The sequence below is a fragment of the Morchella importuna genome (genome assembly GCF_003444635.1).
Source record: "Morchella importuna strain M04M26 chromosome Unknown Morimp01GS035, whole genome shotgun sequence".
NCBI lineage: Eukaryota > Fungi > Ascomycota > Pezizomycetes > Pezizales > Morchellaceae > Morchella > Morchella importuna.
Window position 1 is genome coordinate 57,375 of NW_025763432.1, and position 18,602 is coordinate 75,976.

At 45.8% G+C, this 18,602-nt stretch overlaps 7 protein-coding genes across 7 annotated transcripts; 2 read left to right on the forward strand and 5 right to left on the reverse strand.

The window, feature by feature from the left end:
• Nucleotides 1-1,687: 1,687 nt before the first annotated feature.
• On the forward strand, nucleotides 1,688-6,415 carry LAJ45_09260 (uncharacterized protein; the record flags this gene model as incomplete). The annotated part of the gene is made up of 11 exons (XM_046118804.1): nucleotides 1,688-1,708; nucleotides 1,770-1,978; nucleotides 2,043-2,586; nucleotides 2,654-4,070; nucleotides 4,133-4,455; nucleotides 4,505-4,581; nucleotides 4,629-4,927; nucleotides 4,985-5,191; nucleotides 5,258-5,440; nucleotides 5,528-5,673; nucleotides 5,729-6,415. The coding sequence occupies 11 exons, from the start codon at nucleotides 1,688-1,690 to the stop codon at nucleotides 6,413-6,415; spliced, it is 4,113 nt and encodes a 1,370-aa protein (XP_045967882.1).
• Nucleotides 6,416-7,042: 627 nt separating this feature from the next.
• LAJ45_09261 (uncharacterized protein) lies at nucleotides 7,043-9,654 on the reverse strand (the record flags this gene model as incomplete). Its single annotated transcript, XM_046118805.1, has 3 exons — nucleotides 7,043-7,067; nucleotides 7,133-8,448; nucleotides 8,503-9,654. The coding sequence occupies 3 exons, from the start codon at nucleotides 9,652-9,654 to the stop codon at nucleotides 7,043-7,045; spliced, it is 2,493 nt and encodes an 830-aa protein (XP_045967883.1).
• A 1,175-nt stretch (nucleotides 9,655-10,829) lies between these two features.
• On the reverse strand, nucleotides 10,830-12,732 carry LAJ45_09262 (uncharacterized protein; the record flags this gene model as incomplete). The annotated part of the gene is made up of 2 exons (XM_046118806.1): nucleotides 10,830-12,293; nucleotides 12,391-12,732. 2 exons carry the CDS (start codon nucleotides 12,730-12,732, stop codon nucleotides 10,830-10,832), a joined length of 1,806 nt encoding a protein of 601 aa, XP_045967884.1.
• A 763-nt stretch (nucleotides 12,733-13,495) lies between these two features.
• LAJ45_09263 (uncharacterized protein) lies at nucleotides 13,496-14,503 on the reverse strand (the record flags this gene model as incomplete). The annotated part of the gene is made up of 1 exon (XM_046118807.1): nucleotides 13,496-14,503. The coding sequence occupies one exon, from the start codon at nucleotides 14,501-14,503 to the stop codon at nucleotides 13,496-13,498; it is 1,008 nt and encodes a 335-aa protein (XP_045967885.1).
• Nucleotides 14,504-14,549: 46 nt separating this feature from the next.
• Nucleotides 14,550-16,015, reverse strand: LAJ45_09264 (uncharacterized protein; the record flags this gene model as incomplete). Its single annotated transcript, XM_046118808.1, has 3 exons — nucleotides 14,550-14,637; nucleotides 14,688-15,232; nucleotides 15,290-16,015. 3 exons carry the CDS (start codon nucleotides 16,013-16,015, stop codon nucleotides 14,550-14,552), a joined length of 1,359 nt encoding a protein of 452 aa, XP_045967886.1.
• A 61-nt stretch (nucleotides 16,016-16,076) lies between these two features.
• On the reverse strand, nucleotides 16,077-17,364 carry LAJ45_09265 (uncharacterized protein; the record flags this gene model as incomplete). Its single annotated transcript, XM_046118809.1, has 5 exons — nucleotides 16,077-16,167; nucleotides 16,309-16,413; nucleotides 16,611-16,677; nucleotides 17,226-17,247; nucleotides 17,323-17,364. 5 exons carry the CDS (start codon nucleotides 17,362-17,364, stop codon nucleotides 16,077-16,079), a joined length of 327 nt encoding a protein of 108 aa, XP_045967887.1.
• A 156-nt stretch (nucleotides 17,365-17,520) lies between these two features.
• LAJ45_09266 (uncharacterized protein) lies at nucleotides 17,521-18,498 on the forward strand (the record flags this gene model as incomplete). The annotated part of the gene is made up of 4 exons (XM_046118810.1): nucleotides 17,521-17,547; nucleotides 17,607-17,751; nucleotides 18,295-18,316; nucleotides 18,399-18,498. The coding sequence occupies 4 exons, from the start codon at nucleotides 17,521-17,523 to the stop codon at nucleotides 18,496-18,498; spliced, it is 294 nt and encodes a 97-aa protein (XP_045967888.1).
• Between the last annotated feature and the right edge of the window lie 104 nt (nucleotides 18,499-18,602).

Sequence of the window (18,602 nt, forward strand, 5' to 3'; positions counted from 1 at the left end):
AGTCCTGCTGTGGACACCTTACAAAAGCATTGTCTGTGTCGTCACGTGAACGCTGACTAATCCGTGACACCAAATGTGCCCAACACCGTTCGGTTGCAACACAATTTACATTTGGGTCAGACCCAAATTTTTGAACTGCGATAACAACGTAAAAAGTGACCATCACCCTGACCTCTAGGTTTGCCGCACATGACACAATATTCTCAAAATCACGATATTTTAATTATGATAGATTCGGTTGCAATCTTTCCATGTTGCAACATTGCGATTTCCAAGCATCATGTATACCGAACGGGCCCTTAGGTTGGAGCATTTTTTATCGTGATATTGGATAGATAGTAGATTGAGAAAGTTGACATTTTGTGGATGCCAGAACAATACCACAAGAAAAAATATTGCATATTTTCTCAATATCACGATATTGGGCTGGATATCATGATATTGAGGTGGTACCGAACGGGGTGTTAATATTTTGGTAAATCAACTTAGAGAGTGGTTCTCCTCGATCCGACAAGGCTCTATATCAACTCTTTAACAATCAATGGGGGAGAAAAGAAGTTGAAAATGGTCATAACGATGACTTCTTATTTACTTAAGCAATGAATGAGTCGATCATTGTATCTTGATAAATTCAAACAATTGGCTAGGCATGGGCGCTGACCTTGGGATGAAAATACTCGGCCTTGCTTCGTGACTGCATGACTACAGAGACCAAGGACGTTACAGTCGTCTCTGGGTCAACGACGAAACCGGTTCGATGGCGAATAGGCCAACCGAAGACAACAAAAGTGCGCCGACCCCTTTGCTTTGACTGAGAATCATCAGCCCAAAGAGTAGTTATCGAGCCAGGTTCGCCGTTGACCCAGAAACGACTGTACATTGCGGTAGTGTATTTAGGTACGGTGTCGGACAGCCAAAACCAGCCGGCCAGAGCAACCACCGACTCCCCTTCACCCCATCGACTTTCAACAACGCAACACTTGTCCAAAAATAATGTTCTTTTGTATAATGGGTCTAATCATGGTTGTAAACATCCCCATAAAAGGGGATTTAAAATAATTAAGAACTGGCTGCACTATGACCTCTCAAACATTTGGTGCAATCTGCCCGAAAAAAACATAGGTGTGAAATAATAACTTTAATAGCTTTATGCCAAGGCGGCCACATTAATTGGGATAATTCTTACCCTATTGGGATGATTCGATGATTATTATTACCCGATTAGGACTAGTTTCTGGCCTGAAAAGAACATGAGGGTTGATTTTGACTGTCCGGCGCTGTACATGTACAGTTGCCTCCGCTATACCGAATATCAAAAAGACACAAATCTGCTGTAACGGACGGGTTTTGTGATTCGAACATAGAAAACGATAAAACCTTACCTACTGTACCAATAATCTGGAGTATGTAGGTTAGTTATAACGGCGGGCGACTATAGTATAAGCTCTACTACATCTGTCTCGTGCCCAGCCAAACTCCTTGGCGCCAAGGTTCGTACCTCACGCAGCTTCTGCGTAGTACATGTATGTAGTACTGGTGCAAGGTCATTTGGCAAGGGTGTCTCATTGATTAGTCATATCAAAAAAAAAAAATATGCGGCTCCTAGATTTTTTCTCTAATCCATGCTCGTAGCATTTTGAATTCTAACAAATCTTTCCTCCTTCTCTACAGCCTAAGCTATTTCCTGATGTCGACCTCTCTGGACCCTGTAGGTTTATTATACTGCCGAATCATACTTGAGATTCAATTTTCCAGCTGACATCCCATAGACCATTCCGCTCCAGAAAACGGCAGATATCACTAAACATTTGCGCTCCCGCGATGTTCCCCTTGCAGCACTACTTCCCTTCGCTTCAACAATTCTTGATAAGACTGCCGGAAAAGAAAACGAGAAAAATATATATTTTCCGCAGAAAGAGGATTGGCTTTTGGAATGGCTGGTGCAAAGATTAGGGCAAGATGACAGTAGTGCGCCAGAGTAAGACCTCTCTTTGCAGTCAATCATATATAGATGTTCTCAGTTCCATTGCTTACTTCAAAAGAGCACGGTGTGATCCAGAGTTCTGGATTTTTTTGTTACGCCTTCTACCATTGTCTTCATCTGCCGGTGGGATTTTAAAGAAACATAATATTCTCCAACTTATCTCAAAAGCACTTTCCGAAGCGGCTTTATCACAGAAGAGAGACTTAACATCCCCCACAGTTCTGGGGAGGGATGAAGACATTGATATGGAGCATGAGGAGATCTACAGCACACCGAAAGAAAGACTGTCCTCTGATTCTTCCGCCAGTTCTCCAGAACAAATTCTGTTGCTTCGGCGAACACCTTCGAGACTTCAGGGTCTTCTAGCAAGTGTCAGTGGCGTATTGTCGTACATTCAAGAGAATTTAGGTGCTGGAAGAAGAGACGGAAATATAGTTGCGGTTTTAAGAGGAACCGCGGAAATCGGGGCACAGATTCTAGGATCGTTTCTTGAGGCTTGTCACGTACTAATCCAGGAAGGGATAGAAATAGAGAATGAATGGATAAATACTGTGGTGAATGTTTGGCGGAGTTGTGTATGGGGAAATCCGCAATTAAAGAAGGTACAAAGTGACTGGATCCTCCTTTATACGATTGTAAAGCTATTATCTGACAGCTGGAAAAACATAGCTTTCAATGATATTCTCAACGTCCTGTCTTCTTCCCGCAACTCATTTGTTAATGACACCCTCTATTCCATCTAACCTTCGACGTAAACTAGAACAGCTATTAGCTGAGTTTATCTTTCCTCACGAAATTCTTTTCCCTACAGATTTGGGGACTACAGAGCTCTCATCAAAAGATCTAAAGCCTCTACTAAGGCCCCTAAAGGCTCAGAAAGACGGCCTCTCCAATATCTTTAGGATTGCCATCACCTCGCACACCAAGAGAAGGAAACCGGACTCAACGACTGTAGAAGTTATCTTCGAATCAATTACAAGCGCGATTCTTGGAATCTTATTTCCTATCAAAACCATTAATACTAGAGATGCAGAAATAGTCATGAGCCTATTGGAAGTCCTCATTGAGACTGGTACTAGCATCTCCTCTAATACGATAGCTGAGCTTGTAGATGGCATATCAAACCTTTCCCACAGCAACACAAGCTCAGCCGTTCGGTGGGATATTATCGCAATCGCCCTAAAGCTTGATTTTGACATATTCCTTGGGAAGGGGAATGAGGAGCGGGCCTTGAAGCTTTTTAGTTCACTCACAAATAATTTTACAGATCAAGAGACAGTTTATGAGGTTATGAAGCTCTTAATTGACGGTTTTATCAAAGCTCGAGACCTAGGTGGTTTTGTAAATATTTGGATCGCAGAATTGCGCAAAGACGGGGCTCGAGATGGGGTTTGGGAGAGTGATAGAGTTGCAAAACTTTTTTCGTTGCGGATGGAAGCTTCTCTACTACCCGGGCAGATCGAGAATGTCCTTAAAACCGCCATCCAAGAAAACAGCTGGGTTGTCATCGACGGTTTGTTAAGAGGCGTGAAGAGAGAGGACACCCATAACAAAATTAGACCTTTGCTAAATAAGATTACCGATAAAATTCTTGATGGTGAGGTGGGATGGAGAGGATGGAGAGCTTTGGTGAGGGGACTTCAAATCGAGAGTGGATTGGCCGGGGGAAAGCAAGGGAAAATCCTGAAGAGATTGAGGAAGTACGACGAGCGTGGGACAAATGATGATGCGAGAAGGGCTTTATTTATTGGAGAAGTTTTGATGGATAGCGCGGACGGTGAGGGCCAAGCTGAGGTGATATGCGTGTTTATCAAAGCGATGAAAAGCACTACGAGGAGCTGGGATCGTTCTTTAGGAGATATAAATCCGGAAAACCTTGGTGTTGCGATTGTGTTAGGCGTCGTTGGCAGGTGGATGACAGTTTTAGAGCGAGCTCGGTCGGATATCCGGACAGGGTTTGTGGACGAGTTTTTGAGTATGGCTATCGAAAATGATACCGCACAGAAGGCGAGCGATCTCACTGGAAGAACCCTATGGCAGAGTATGCTAGTTAGAGGTGTTTCTTACGAGAACCCTTCGCTGAAAGGTTTGTTTCTTATCTCCACTTGAGGATTCTAGTTTCCTTCAGCTGCTCACAAATGAACATAGACGCTATACTTGCTGCACTCGTAACCAAACTAGAGTCCCGTTTTGAAATCTCTCAGGATATGAACGTATCGTTAGGGGATATAGAAAAGGGGAGAGGTGTTTCAATGACCGAAAAAGATGTGGAATGTTACATATTCTTGATCCAGAGCATCTCAAATTTTCCATTGGAGGCTATTAAAAGGACCGTTAGAGAGAGGATACTGGATGTTTTGGTATTACTCGACTCCTCTCTTAAGAAAGAGGGATCGTCTGTGCTCCTGAGGGATGCAGTGAAGGGGCTAGTTGCAAGACTGTGGGCTTTGGGAAATGCCAGCTCTTTTCTGGTGAGTGGTATTACTTCTATATTGAAACTAAAAAATTGATTATGTTTAGGCAAGAGACGTGAACGGGTTTATAGCGTGGTCTCTGGAGGAGGGTGGTCTAGGGGAGGCCGGAAGAAAGATACTAAGGTCTACTCAAAAATGCTATGTCTTGAGCTGTACTAATTTGAAAACAGATGCATGTTTGCGACAAAGGATCAAGAAAGAAGTCGTCAATTCTTAGCAAAATTGGTGCAATCTGCTGAAATTGAGTTTCTCCGTAACTCTGAGAAGCCAACGATAAGAGCGGTAAAGGCGTGCGAAATTATCATCGAAGAATTTTGGAGAGCAGGGGAGAGAAATGATGTTCAACAATTGCGGGGAAAAATTCTTGAGCAGCTACGAAATTTCTTGGAGACTGGAGAAATAAATGGGCACTTGGTTGGGGCATGGAGAAAAATATGGGCACTTGACCGAAGTCCAAGCGATAAAGAAGGTGAGCATTTCTTTAAATGTACTTCTCTGTGACTATCTTATGCTTAAACTACGATAGAAGTGTTAGGATTTGCGCAAAATATTATTGAGCGTATAAAGGGAACTCTTCCTAAAATCTTGACAGCCTCAGAACATTTAGGAGAGGATGGAGTAGGAGACGCAGCCCATATCGTTGCAGAAGCCGTTATGATACTTTGCGCTTCCTCTAATACTACAGAGGAAGTCATAAAAACCACAGCATTGGTGGTAGCGATATTAGATTCGCGTATGTTTACATTTGACCCTTGCACCCAGATCTTCCAATTCTAACCTATTACTCACGCCCCGATAGCATTCGCACGATTCTATAGATCCGAGATAATTCTCGCCTATAGTGAAATGGTATCAATTAGCTTGGATCCAGAGGTCTATCTAGACTGTATGGAGGTAGTTATCGAAGGGTGTTTTTCGTTAGGAGAAACCACAGCGCCAGCATATTGGGAAATACTAAAGGTTTTAATCAATGGAGCAAAGAGTGAGCTCCCCTCATTAAAGGAAACTAGTAGTGGCAATGGCAATTTATGACTCCAGGTTATGACTCTAGCTAACGCCTGAAACATAGTCCCGGAAGAGGAAGATAAATCGAAAATAATCATTGACTGCCTTTCGAAGGTGTTTTCAAAGCTAGCACGGAACTTGCCCAAAACTAAGACTGTTACCGAATTCTTGGCCGTGACAGATTGCATGGATATAATTCTGCGCGAAAAGGTAAGCTACGTCCCCATTATCCACACAGAGATATTAGCTAATCAAGTACTGCTAGACTTGGGCAGTAATGCAATACAACATCGACGAAACCCTGGCATCTATAGCAATCACTTCATCATCGTCAGGTCCTCAATTCACTCCCGTTATAGTTATTGCGGATGAAATTTTTCTGAGATTGTGCAATACCTTACGGTTGATCTTGTCTCAGCACCGAAGAAGGGTCAGGGGCGGCCGCTATCATCTTGTTGTTGCTGCCCTCCAATCTTTACTTCATTGTATTTTTAAACGCAAAACAGCTAGGGAGCGCAAGAAATCCGACAAAATACTCCACCCCCCATGGCTTTTACCTAGTACAATAACATCAGAAATGCCTATAATTACTGATAGGTGTGCCGATGGCTTCAACCGGCTGCTCGCAACCTTCTGTGAGCCATCTGCATACTCTGTCAGGGGTAAGACCAGAGCGGGGGTCGATGATAATCTTGTTAACAGCGTTAGGGATCGTGAGAAACGCGAGGTTGCTAGTTGCGTTGGCGGGCTACTGGGTGAGATTCTTAAGGGTGATTTAGCAGGAGGGCTTGATGGCGATATCAAAGCTAGCATTAATGCTATATTCGAGGTTCTAGGAACTGAGGGGGTTAAGGCATTTGCTAGAACCCTGGATAAAGAGGGGAGAGCAATGCTTAGGGAATTGAGAGATGAATACAACAGAGTCGGAGGAGGGGCGAGTGAAAAGTTTTGAACAGACTAATGGGTTCTAATTTCCATCATTTTCCAGATAGTCTATTGACTAGTGTACTTTTATATGTATCCTTCTTTCTATCAATACATGGTGTTCAGCACAATCAAAGCCTCACTATGATTTTCCTGTCCTCATAACTACATTCAGAATGTACTTAGACCTAAAATAGGAATTTGGTCTTAAGGTTGGTACGGATTTCTAAGCCATATAGCAAAAATCATTAAAATCATTGTAAATACATCACAGTGCCATACATTGATCAAACAAGGCACAAAAACCTTACTTTACTCATTGTCCTTAGAAAATAGACCAGATGAACATTATAATTTTAGCTCACAGCGCAGTTCTCCACATTTAAGTAGTAGAAAAGAAAACAGCAATTTATACCACCCGCCAAGTATCTCAAACCAAACATACCCTGATCCATGTGCTCACGTTGTACAAGACCCCATACTTTTAAGTCCGTTGAAACCTTCGCCTACGATATAATGAAATTATTTTAAAAACCGTTCTGAAAACAATACAGCAAAACTTGTGAGTATGTATCAGAAACGGAGGATAAATGCTCCCCTCCCTCCTTGTGTCCATAACTATAATCTCTACTTAACTCACAAGAAGTCGGCAGCTCTAACTCTCCCTGCCCCTCTTCCGCCTTGTTCGCTAGTTTCAGCAGCAGGTCCTTCAGTTCTTCTCCTAGCATCACTATCTCTCCCGTACCTTGGATGACCCCTATCTCTTCCACCATTTCTCCGATAATTATCTTCCCTACCCCTTCTGCCATCATAACGATCCCATTTCCCCGAATCCCTTTCCCTAATAGGGCTACGAACTGGCGTTGGACTCCGGCTTCTACTTCTACTATCACCTGGAGTAGGACTTCGCCGTCTGCTTCGCGGTGGCGGGGAATAGCTGTCCTTTCTGCTCTTGACGGAGCGTTTTGGGGTCGGTGATCTGCTGGAATGTGAAGGGCTGCGGCTGGCTGAAGAGTAACTGCGGCCTCTAACAATGGGTTTTCGGGATCGAACGTCAATAGAGGATGAGTAAGATCTAGATCGCCGCCTTCCCCGCGATTCTATGGCCTCTTTTTTCGCTGGCGTGTATGACCGAGACCGAGACCGAGACCGAGATCTCGAGCTCCCGGAACCCCTCGATACCGATCTTTCTCGTTTTATGTTCTTTGCATATGGCGATAATGATCGACTTCGAGAGCGTGAGTAAGACTTTGACCGATGAGAGTAAGAGTCATAACTCTTGCTGAGGCTATGGCTACGGCTTCGACTCCGGCTACGGTCGCTTCCACTAAGAGATCGAGTGTAGCTTCTTGCCTTGCCTTTCCCTTTAGAAGCTCTCCCTCTACTCCGGCTCCTTGATCGACTGTCATATGATCCTGAACGAGATCGGGACCTGGAGCGTGAACTTCCGCTATAAGACGAATAGCTCGACCTTGAGCTAACTGAGCTGTTATCGGACACATCTCCGGCTGGTGGCGGCGGGGCAATAGCCGCTTGAGCTTCGACGTTGTTCTTGAGGTGCTCCCTCATGTCTTCGGTAACACCACCCATTCCGATACTAGTGAAGTAGTTGATAGAAAATCTAGTGTTCCTAGGGTTGTCCTTAGGGAAAAGCCCAGTGTATTCGTTCTGAAGGAAAGGATCCTTTAATCGTTCTTGCAACTTCTTCATCCCCATACATTCTGCTAAGTCCTGGAAAAGTATCTTGACAAAAATACGTGACGATGAAGTGGTCTCCTCTTCATTTATGTGAACAACGGAGAGGACATGCCAACCCAGAGCATCGCTGGACAGCTGATGTCCAAAAAATCGGGCGATATTGCGTAGACGGTTAGTTTCATACCGATGGATCGTATCATAATACGTTCGGAAACAGTCCTCAAATAGTTCGGTCCAGAGTCGGTTCAACTTTGCAAACCGTTCGCCAATCAAGCCATAGAATTTGCTATATGTACGTTCCTGGGAGCAACATTCAATGACCATCAAGCAAAGTTCTTTCTCCAACCCAGGTGGAAGCGTAATCTGGTCCAAGCTGTCAGTATCGATTGTATATAGCATAGATGTGTAATTATATACCTTCATAAGCTTGTGACAACATTCCTCAAAATCAACCGAAGACATTATAGTAAGGTAAATCGTTCTTCGCAGATTGACCAGATTTGTATTAGTCTGATCTTGGATCTCGATTTTTTTATCCTCTTGTTTTTCCTCGTCTTCTTCATCGCTACTATCATCATCCTCTTCCTCATCACTTTCACCCTCGCTACCTTCCCCTAAAATCTCGGCCTTCGTCTTTCTATAAAGTTCCTCGTGTTCCTCCCAGTCAGGATCAAATTTAAACACATTCAAACCATCAGCTGTATCGATCTCATCGTCAAGCTCGGTCCTGTGAGTTATTTGGTCCTCCTCCTCCACTAGATCAAGTTCTTCCCTTATAATGGGATGATCCTTGTATTTGTCCTTACGCACTTGGAACAAAACCTCAACCATGTACTGAGAGCGCTTATCGATACTAGCCTCGTGAAGAATGGTTCTGAACTGTTCGTAAACGGCGTTATTTGCCGGAGGTGACATCTGTTCAAGATGAGCACCAACTTCTCGCATTAAACCTACGGCAATCTCCACGGAATCGTCGGTCGGTTTGTCCAGGAGCAGCATAAGAATTTCAATGGCTAAAATTTCATTGGCGACCTGCTGATTGCAGAGATGAGCAATGAATGTAGTGCTGCTAAGACACACTGCTTTGTCGTTTCTCTTGAACGCTTTTCGAAATTGAACCACTAGCCTGTTTAACAACAATTCACCAACCTGGGGCAATTTCGTATTGACAATGGCGGTCATAGCAGCGTAAATAGCGGTGAATGGCAAAGATGCAGCCTGTGCCTTCATGATCGATCTACAGTAAAGCCCCCTTCCGCGGATCAAATTTTCTCCAAAAAGCTCCGGCACGATGTGTTTGATGTTCGAAACATTAACCTTATTGATCAACCCGTTGATACTCTTCTTCAGAGCTTCCCATGCCATGCGCTGATATTCCTTTGAGTTCTTGTCGGTAATCTGTGCCTGCAAAGCGCGCAGACGGGCGGGTGGGATATATGTACCACCAGATCTCATGGACAAGAGCTTTTCATATTCGGCTTTCGGGTCGAGTTTTGGCTTTTCCGGTTCCTTTTCCTTCTCCGCTTCCCGCTGACGCATCCGCTCGGCGAGTTGTCGCTCGCGTTCCATGGCGCGTTGGGGATCGATATCAGGAAGTGATGGGCCCCCACGAGCTGGACCTCGCGGAGGAGAGCGATAGCGACGAGGAGATGGAGACGTCGAGGATGGTGACCACTTGCGCTTGCTGTTTGCAGATTGGGGGGGGGGGGCGATGGGAGGCGAACCACGGATTGGACAACTACGTCCTCCATTGCAGGTTGGGTATGGCGAGGGTAAAGGATATTGTTAACTGCAGAGTGTACCTACGCACTTCCTAGATGAATGAAACTAGAGTGGTATTAATCGGTTCAGTAGCAAGTTGGATGATGGTTGGTTATAGGTGGTGTTGACAGATGGGCTCAGAGTAAGCTTCTTTCCTGCGCGTCGCGTGGTGCTTGCTGAGTCATGATATTAAATCTCGAAACCCTAGCCCTATTTCTTTGGACCACAAAAACTCACCCGGTGTCCTGGGGTTACCAATTACGCAATGAGGATTTTTAGCTGAACCGAAATTTTCCCTTGATGGCCAATACTTAGTTATGATGTCTGGTTTCCCCCATTCCTACTAGGGCATACAACTAGAGGTTTGATGAAAAACTATCCAGCCTCAGTTTGAATGACCGAATACAATTAAATTAATGAGGTAGAAGGTAAAGCGGAATTTAGGTATATGTATCTCTAGACAACGCGCTGTTCCGGTCTGGCATCGGAGTTTAGAGCATTTGACGGGATCCCCAACACTAGTACCAAATTGTCTTTAAAATCTCCGTATTAAAGGATACAGCTATGTATTTATATTCTTAAGGTGAACAATATCACAATCCCGACTTTGCTGTAATGGCCCATGGCAAGAAAAGAAACCCTCACGCCTGCAATTCCATTACAGATAAAATTATCTCAGACCAGATTACCTTTTCTGCTAAAGATACTGACAAAAGTCCCAGCATTGTTAACACGATTATAGAGACAGAGGTGAATGGAAAGAAGAGGAAATAGTACCATTTGAGTAATAAACGCCTATCCCATGAACGTGAAAATTTTAACCGTCCCTGTGCGTTGCTTCTAAATACACGCGGCGGGCTCAATCAAGTCTTCTTGGAAAACAATGCTTCGACATTTTCCCAACAAAATCACCCAAAAACCAACGAGACCCGTCGAGAACCAACCTTCTACAATAGATTCAGGCAATTTTCCTGCTCCATCTATCAACTCTTTCTAGGTATTGAAGGCGGCAACATCAATCCCTTATTTTTTCCGGTATCGAGCTTCTTATTCGGCAGCGTGCTTGTACCGCCACCGACCATACTGAACGTCCCTCCCGCAAAATAACGATCCTCTTCAGCCGCAGCCTTCCTCTTCCTTTCGGCAGCTACCTTAGGGTCAATCAACTCAATGCCCTGTACCGGGGTGAAAGCCAGACTACTAGCTGTGCCACTAGGCCCCGCGCCACCAAAGGTACTTCTCCCGCCCAAAGCTGCAAGGCCTGGCCCGGCAGATGATCGAGAACCAAGAATGGATTGTGCACCTCCAATCCTGGACTGGGTACCAGCAGCAGGATTTGAGGTACCCCACCCTGGGTTGTATTTTCCAAGTTTTGCTCGAGTACGTTGATCAACCTGCAGCGCACGAATACGCCCAGTTTGTTCCTGACCAATCATTCCAAGTCCTCGTGTGCTATCACCTGTCCCATACCCTGTCTCCGCCTCCTGTCTTCCAAAGGCCATCCGGTTTTGTGCCTTTCGTAGGTCCGTCATTGCAGTGGCATCCTTCGCTTTTCTTGCCCTTCTTCCCCCACGTTTACGCGCAGGTTTGTCGTCGGGTGCCGGCAATGCCTTCGGTCCTTTATTCGGTGGGGGTATAGTGAGCTTCTCTAGCTTTTCAAGAACTTGTTCTTTGAGGTCTTCGCCCTGAGATCCGTCAGTTGAAGAGTGGGAAAAGTCAACACGGGCAGCCAGGATAAGCTTGGCAGAAACAATCCGCATAGCTTGTTTCTTCAGATCCGTTGGGATGTTACGGATGATTGAGGAGTTGAATAGGTACCCTTGTTGCCGGATTCCGATATTTGTTGCCAACCCAGCTTGGGTTTGTCGTTTTGAACCCAAGGCTGGAATGTTGCAAGCCGGAGTAGCAGCAAGTCCTCTCAAACCGCCCGCAAAGTTAATGAGCTGCGCAGCAGTTTGAGATCCAACGATAGCTGATGTGTTGGGTGCAAAGATAGACATGCGGGATTCAACATATGCGGTAATTGTTCTTTTCGCACTGTCGAGGGCTTGGGTCATTTCACAGGCCCTCATTGTTACCGCAAGCTCTTTGTCGGACAAATCACGACCAGATGTGGTTGTCGCTTCTACGGTAACAATCATCAAGGTAGGGCCATCTAAAAAGGTACGCAGGCGATTCCCATTCCGGGCCTCGAGGGATTTGATATCCAGGTCGTTGCCAATAATGGAGACAGTCTTCGCATAATCCAACGGGTTGGTAACGAGGTTCTCGAGCTCGGGAAATCGAACAGCATAATGATCACGAATGAACTTGTGCACGAGGATGATTTCATTATCGATAGATACGGCGTGGGCATTGGACTGGACAAGAAGCTTGTACTCTGGATTATCTTCGACACTTCCCTGGGGCCCTGTCGATGGCGGTAGGGCCTTGTAATGTTCGATTTTCTATTCCAAAAGTCAGCATTAACTTTAACGGTGTAGAGGAGAGAGAAATCAACGAGAGTAATGGGAGAGGATAAGACTGGATGTAGAAAACACATACCTCTAAGACGGGCTCAAGAACTTTCATCAAGCCAGCCACACTCCTGACATCGTCCACACCGCCCAACTGCATCTTCTCCACCTTTGCCTTCCTCGCTTCCTCGTCGTCATCGTCTGCCAGGTCTAATTCCCCACGCGTTGTACCTGAAAATACACCTCCCATCTCTTCGTCCTCAGAGCTGTCTTCTTCTTCATCCCCATCTAGTTCTAGAAAGTCGCGCGACTTACTACGACTGGGCTCAGGGGAGTGTGACGCTTTATTTTCTATGCCAAAGTCCTCATCCTCGTTTTCAGATTCGTTAAAATCAGCCAAAAGGTCCGCAGCTAGAGATGATTCAGCCATGATTAAATTGGTTATTGGGATTACGATATTTGACGTGTATGGTTGCAATGGATCAAGTGTGATGGCGACAAAGCTGTCCTACCTCTAAATATTGGCGTGTAGGTTGCTGACTCACCAGTCCGAGCTTAAATAACGTAGTTCACATCCACCTTGTTCAATCTTTGAAATACTGAAGAATACTAAACGCCGAAACAGATATCTCAGTTCCAACCTATTTTTATGAGAAGATCAAGCTATTTACAAAAACGCGCACATCAACCACTTTCGCTTTTGAAATCCTTTTGGCCTGTCTGTACCTGACTCCAACCCAAGGTATATACGATACAGCTCCCCACCCATTTTCCCAAGAGATAATATACAACAGTACAATAGTAGCGAGTCAGCGATGGGGTCCGAAAAGTCATCAAAGTCAAAAAGAAAAAAGGAACAAACACCCACAGAGGTAAATCAAAATACCAAATCAAAGAAGTACTTTTCCAGCACTCCTCTTGTAAGAAACAAAAGTAGAAAATAAGTTCCAGTCAGAGGAAACCGAGAAGAAAAACAACTCCATAATAATCCCTAACCCAGGCTTTAAAAACACAAAACATCAAAAGAACAACAATTCTCAAAAGGAAGGTCTCAGAAAGAGTTAAATGAGATAGAATAAAAGATCGATGACCGACAAACCCCCAACCTGCACCACCCTACGGAAAGAAAGAAAGAATGAAAAGATGGAAAAAGCGGAAAGAATTATTAGGCTTCAGGCCAGAACACAACAACGCTACCGCACATGCCAGTGATTTCCTGTCCTGTGTTCTTTTGGCCCAGTTGGTACTCTGGTAGGATCCAATATCATATGAGATGACATTTCTGAAGACGGACTCGTTACCACTTGCATCAATTCTGATGAATGATCAGCGAGCTTTCGAGGTTCCTCTGAGGGACTCGAATGCGAGGGTGATCTTTCAGAATTTGAGGGTACACCCTCAGTTGAATACCTCGTTCCTAGCCTTTCGTCGGCTTTGTCAACGACTTCAACCTTTTGCTTCCGCTTTCCGTAATCCTTCAAACTCAGTTTCTTCGTACGAGTTGGGCTAGGCTGCGCCAGACAAGTATTGAATACAGAATTGGCATTCGCTAAATGCGGCACAACCGTTAAAGGGGACTGTAGGGAAACTGGGCCAGGCGTAGGTGCGCTTTGCGTTGAAGGGGTGGTAGGTGTCGGCAGCTGTACTTGCAGCTCAGATCGATTTCCATTGACTTGGGACTGATCAGTCTTCGGTGATAGCTCAGTGGGCGACCTGGCTGCAGCCACAGAGCCTTGGCTTGGGTAGGATGTGGTACTATCAGAATCCGCAAAAATATCTGCCAGGGCAGGACCAGGTGGTGGCGTGGACTTATCATGGATATCAAGCACATGTATGGTTGATATCTGTGTTACCGAGTCCTGTGCCGCCGACTTAACAGTATTTGCAGTCGTATATTGCAAAGACATTCGTTCTGTTTCTGCAGATTGCTTGATATCTGTTGGCGTGGCGTTCGGCACAGATACACTTCCGCCGCAGGATAATTTGGGAGACTTGGAAGGAGGAGTGCTTTCCGGGTTCGATGACACTTCATCATACTTCCGCTTTCTATCTTCAGTTGAAATACTTCCTGTTTCGTCTCTATCTCGCAGCATACTTCGCATCAATCGTTTCCTAAGAGGAAGCCGGGGAGGCCTGGGCGGCGACATCTTCGGATCTAGTCGCCACCACGGCACCTCATCTTCAATAGGATCGGTTTGCATTGAAGCGTCTTTAAATTGCACCAGTCGTTGAGGTTTTGTAATAGTTTTACTCCGATGTTTTGAGTCTCCGCCATTGTTTTGCCCAGTTGGAGAAACAGACGCTCTGCGACGTGATTTTCCTGACTCGGAAGGAACTGGTGAATTAGAACCTCTTCTACCGACACTTGCGTCGGTGACACTATACTCAACTGACATCGAAGCAGGAGTAGTGACAGTAGGTGAATATGGTGTATTCTGACTGTTAGGGACTTTCTGCTTCTTATTTGCATCGGCTCCTTTCGTCCCATCTTTTAGATCTGATTTAGGGCGTGGCAAAGAAAGTGTACCTGCAGGCATATCTCTGGAAACTGTGCTGTTTCGTTTCCGACGTTTGACTGGCTGAGGCTGTTCCTGTTTTTCGATGAGTGACAATACATCTTTCAGCTTTCGAGCGTCTCGTGCAGTCATTTCATTTTCTATTGCAGTATCGAGCGAGGCCGATGGTGTCAAATCACGACTGCGAGGCTTGCTTCTTGATGAAGGTGCCGAAACCGATCGGCTATCATCGTCGTCTTCATCATTTGGAGGCCCAGAATCGGAACTGGGCTCTTTGGGAATGACAGAAATATTCGGTTCCAGGGATGCATTCCTCTTGGCCTTTCGCCTTCCATTCGAGATAGGAGGCTTGAGTGCAGAATGCTCACTCTTCATAGGACAATCATTCGCTCCCGAACATGAGCATTCCGCCATCTTTTCCATTAGCTGGTCAGCCCAACAGGCTAGTTTATTAGGAGTATTAATTCTCACCAAGTGGGTAGTAGATACTGGCTTCTCAATGAAGGCCTGGGAGGGTTCCCCATATTTTTCAATTGCGGTAGCGAAATCGCGTTTGTTCTCGTAGTCTGTGTCGCTCTCTGTGTCGCCGTTGTGAGTCGGAGGAGCAATTCGGGGCGAATCCAGAGAAATCGTGTCATTAACAATGTTGTTAAAGGTCGCTGGTCCCACAACGGATTGTATAGGTGGATTTGAGATGCTTTGTGAGCCTCTATGGCCCCTTTTTCGGCTGGAGGGTTGTTGGTTTTCCTTGGGGCTGGGCGGCTTACCCAAGCCCTGTGTCGTTGTCGTCTTGTCCGTTCCCAAGGATGACTTGCCCGGGGCCGTTCCGTTTGTATGTTCTTTTTTCTTGTGTGATGTCGCAACCGGTCGCTTTTTCTTGTGACTTCTTTTCGCCTGCTCTTCTGCCCGTCGCTGCCTTTGAATATCTTTGGCTTTTTGTATGTCCAGAGTCCGTGGCGAACATTTCGGGCAATAGTACTTTGCTGGCAGGTTTTCTTTGGTGAGCTGAACGCACACAAGATGCTGCCAGCTGTCACAGATGTCGCAACATATGGTGAAGCCATCATCATCGGAAATCTCGCAAATGCACTGGATTTCACCAAGATGGTTCTCGGCGTCTTCGGGAGGGTTGGTCGAAGCTGCGAAGGTAGGCTGCGGGGGACCGGAAGGAGAAGGAATGGTAGGGTTCTCGGTCATTATCTTTCGTAGAAACAGCCTCTCTGCGGCTTCTTCTTCGAAGGAGGGAATTTTGTCGTCTTCAGAAGTAATCTGGTATGAGACTCATGTCGTTGAAGGTGGCAGAGAGGGGGGGAGGAATTGTGAATTCCAGTAGAGGATCAAATAGTTTTCTGCTGACAAAGTCAGCCTTGCCGTTACCGAAGGATGATGATAGATTCATCCAGGAGGGGGCTCGTGGCAAAGGGTGGAAAGGGATGTAGGGCCGGAAGGGGGGGGCGGGAGGGTTACGAGAAAGCGAGGATGTAGCTGACCTTTCTAAACAGCGAGCGAGTGATGGCAGGATCCGGCAGGGGGAGAACGGTAGCCCCCCTTTGATGATTCTGGCTTTTGCTTCCTCCTTATGCGTAGCGAGGCAGCTGGTAGGCGATGATACAGTCGAGAGATGTTTAAATTAATCAAGGGAGAGAATCGAAGAGAGGGGAGTCGAGAGGAGTTGGTGAGAGTGAAGGAAAAGAAGAGCTGGACCAGATATTGGGAGTGATATGGCTCTATTCGTAGAGGAATTAAGGCTGCTTGGATTTATTGTTTTCTTTGATGATCGAAGCGCCAGCACCCAGGGTTGGCAAGGAGGAATGATGGTTCAGATGATTGTTGGTAGAAAATCGTTGGCTTGTCTTCTTCTTCCTCTTCAATCAGATTTATGCCTTGGATATGTTGGATGGAATCGCTAGGGGGGAGGAGAAGAGTACTAGTGAATGGGATGATGGAACAGATGGATAGATCAGAGTTGAATGGATAGATGGTATTTGGGGGGGGGGTGATGAGAAAGAAAGGGAGGGTGGTAATGGGGTGTGTGTGTGTGTGTGTGTGGGTGTGTGTGTGAGAGAGAGAGCGAGAGAACACAGCGACACGACGAGTAAGGAGGGGAGGAGGAGTGAGAAGCAACAGCAACAGCGGCGACAGGCGGCGAGGAGCGAGGAAGAACAGACGAGAGACAGAGCGAAGCCGTGCAGAGTGCAGAACCAGCCCCAGCAGAAGCCAGACTGAGAGAGAAGGCGAGTACCAAGCAGCGAAAGCGGACAGAAGGGGGAAGGACGGATGGGCAGCCCAGCCTAGGCTGCAATAGGGATGGATGGATTCGATGGGAATCGTTGGGATGGGTGAAATTTGACTGAGAAGTGATGGATGGGATAACAAGTCAATGATGGGTGGAGGGCAAAAGACTTACCTGTATCAAAATTGGTAATGCTCTAGCCGCTTTGGGTAATGTTAACAGCAGAAAAATGCCCCGTCTTTGCTACTGTATTTTATGTATGTGCATGTACGAATGCGAGAAGGTTCAAATCCCCTTGCCCCCTCCCCCTCATCCTCCAACACCAGTGCGTGAGGGGAGAGGATCTTTGGGTGCAGGGGCAGGAACATCCTTGGGGTGGTTAGATATGGTGGGATAGGGTATTGTTTTTTAAAAAACGAGACTTGAAGAAATAGAGGAGACGGGAGAATATTAACAAGAAACTTTCGAGATGCCAAAGCCGGACGGGAATGAGGGGGTAGATTATGTGAAAGGAGAAGGGCGACTGACTGACAACTGACTGACTGACAACGAAAGGGAACGATGGGTGAGAGAGGGAAAAAACGGCATCCGGGGGAACATGAGAAGGTGGCCACGATCCGAGATGGCCAGTCTGCGCAGCTTCTGTGTCCACACAAGTTTCTTATCTCCGGATGGATGGATTCCTTTAGCAACGAGACGGGTAGGTGGTAAGTATGGTAGGTGTGAACTGGTGTGTGTGTGTGGGGGGGGCAAAAATAAAGAGACAATAAAAAAGGGAACAAGGTTGTAAGGCGGGGGTGCTTCCTTGCTTCGAGTCCACCAGATGAGCTTGCGGCCCAAGGACGAAAAGAGACAAAGCAAGGATGCACCTTTCAGTTAAGTCAGTGGTCCCACAGTGTTTCTGTGCGCTACGAAAAGGGCAGTGTTAATTGTGGTTGGATGGGGCTAATCAAGCCAATAAGCCGTCAAGTGGGTGTGTGATTGTTCTTTTTTTTCTTTTCTTGTTGCCCTTCACTTCCATTCCCACTTACATACCTGTACCCTACTCCACGCGGCCTACCGGGTGGTCTTTGGTGGTTTCGCTAAAGTCACCGGAACAAACAAAAACCCGCTGATAAACTGCTACTTCCATCTAAGTAAGCTACTATGTAGCTAGCTGGATCTCTTTAAAAGTCTCAATAATCAATACATTCCTCCATCAGAATTCCTATACGAGCTGCGCAGACGAGACCTTGAAGCTTAGATCGGACAGCAACAATAGCTAGGTATGTACCTAGCGGCAACAGTAGCAAAGTAAGAGGGAGTCAACATCTAACATGCATCATGTGCTTATGGTCGCGTCTGAAGTCTGAGCATTGAACAAGGGTCTTATCTACCTGAAACTAGCGTCACCTTAGCGAGGGGAAAGGTCTCTTTTTCGATTACACTCGCGTTGTATCAAAAGTGAAAAGAATAATAAAATAAAAAAATAAAATAAAAACCCCCCCAAGGATTTTTCTAGAATTATTGGTATCGGTATCGTACAATCCAATCATTATCTATCCTGTGCGG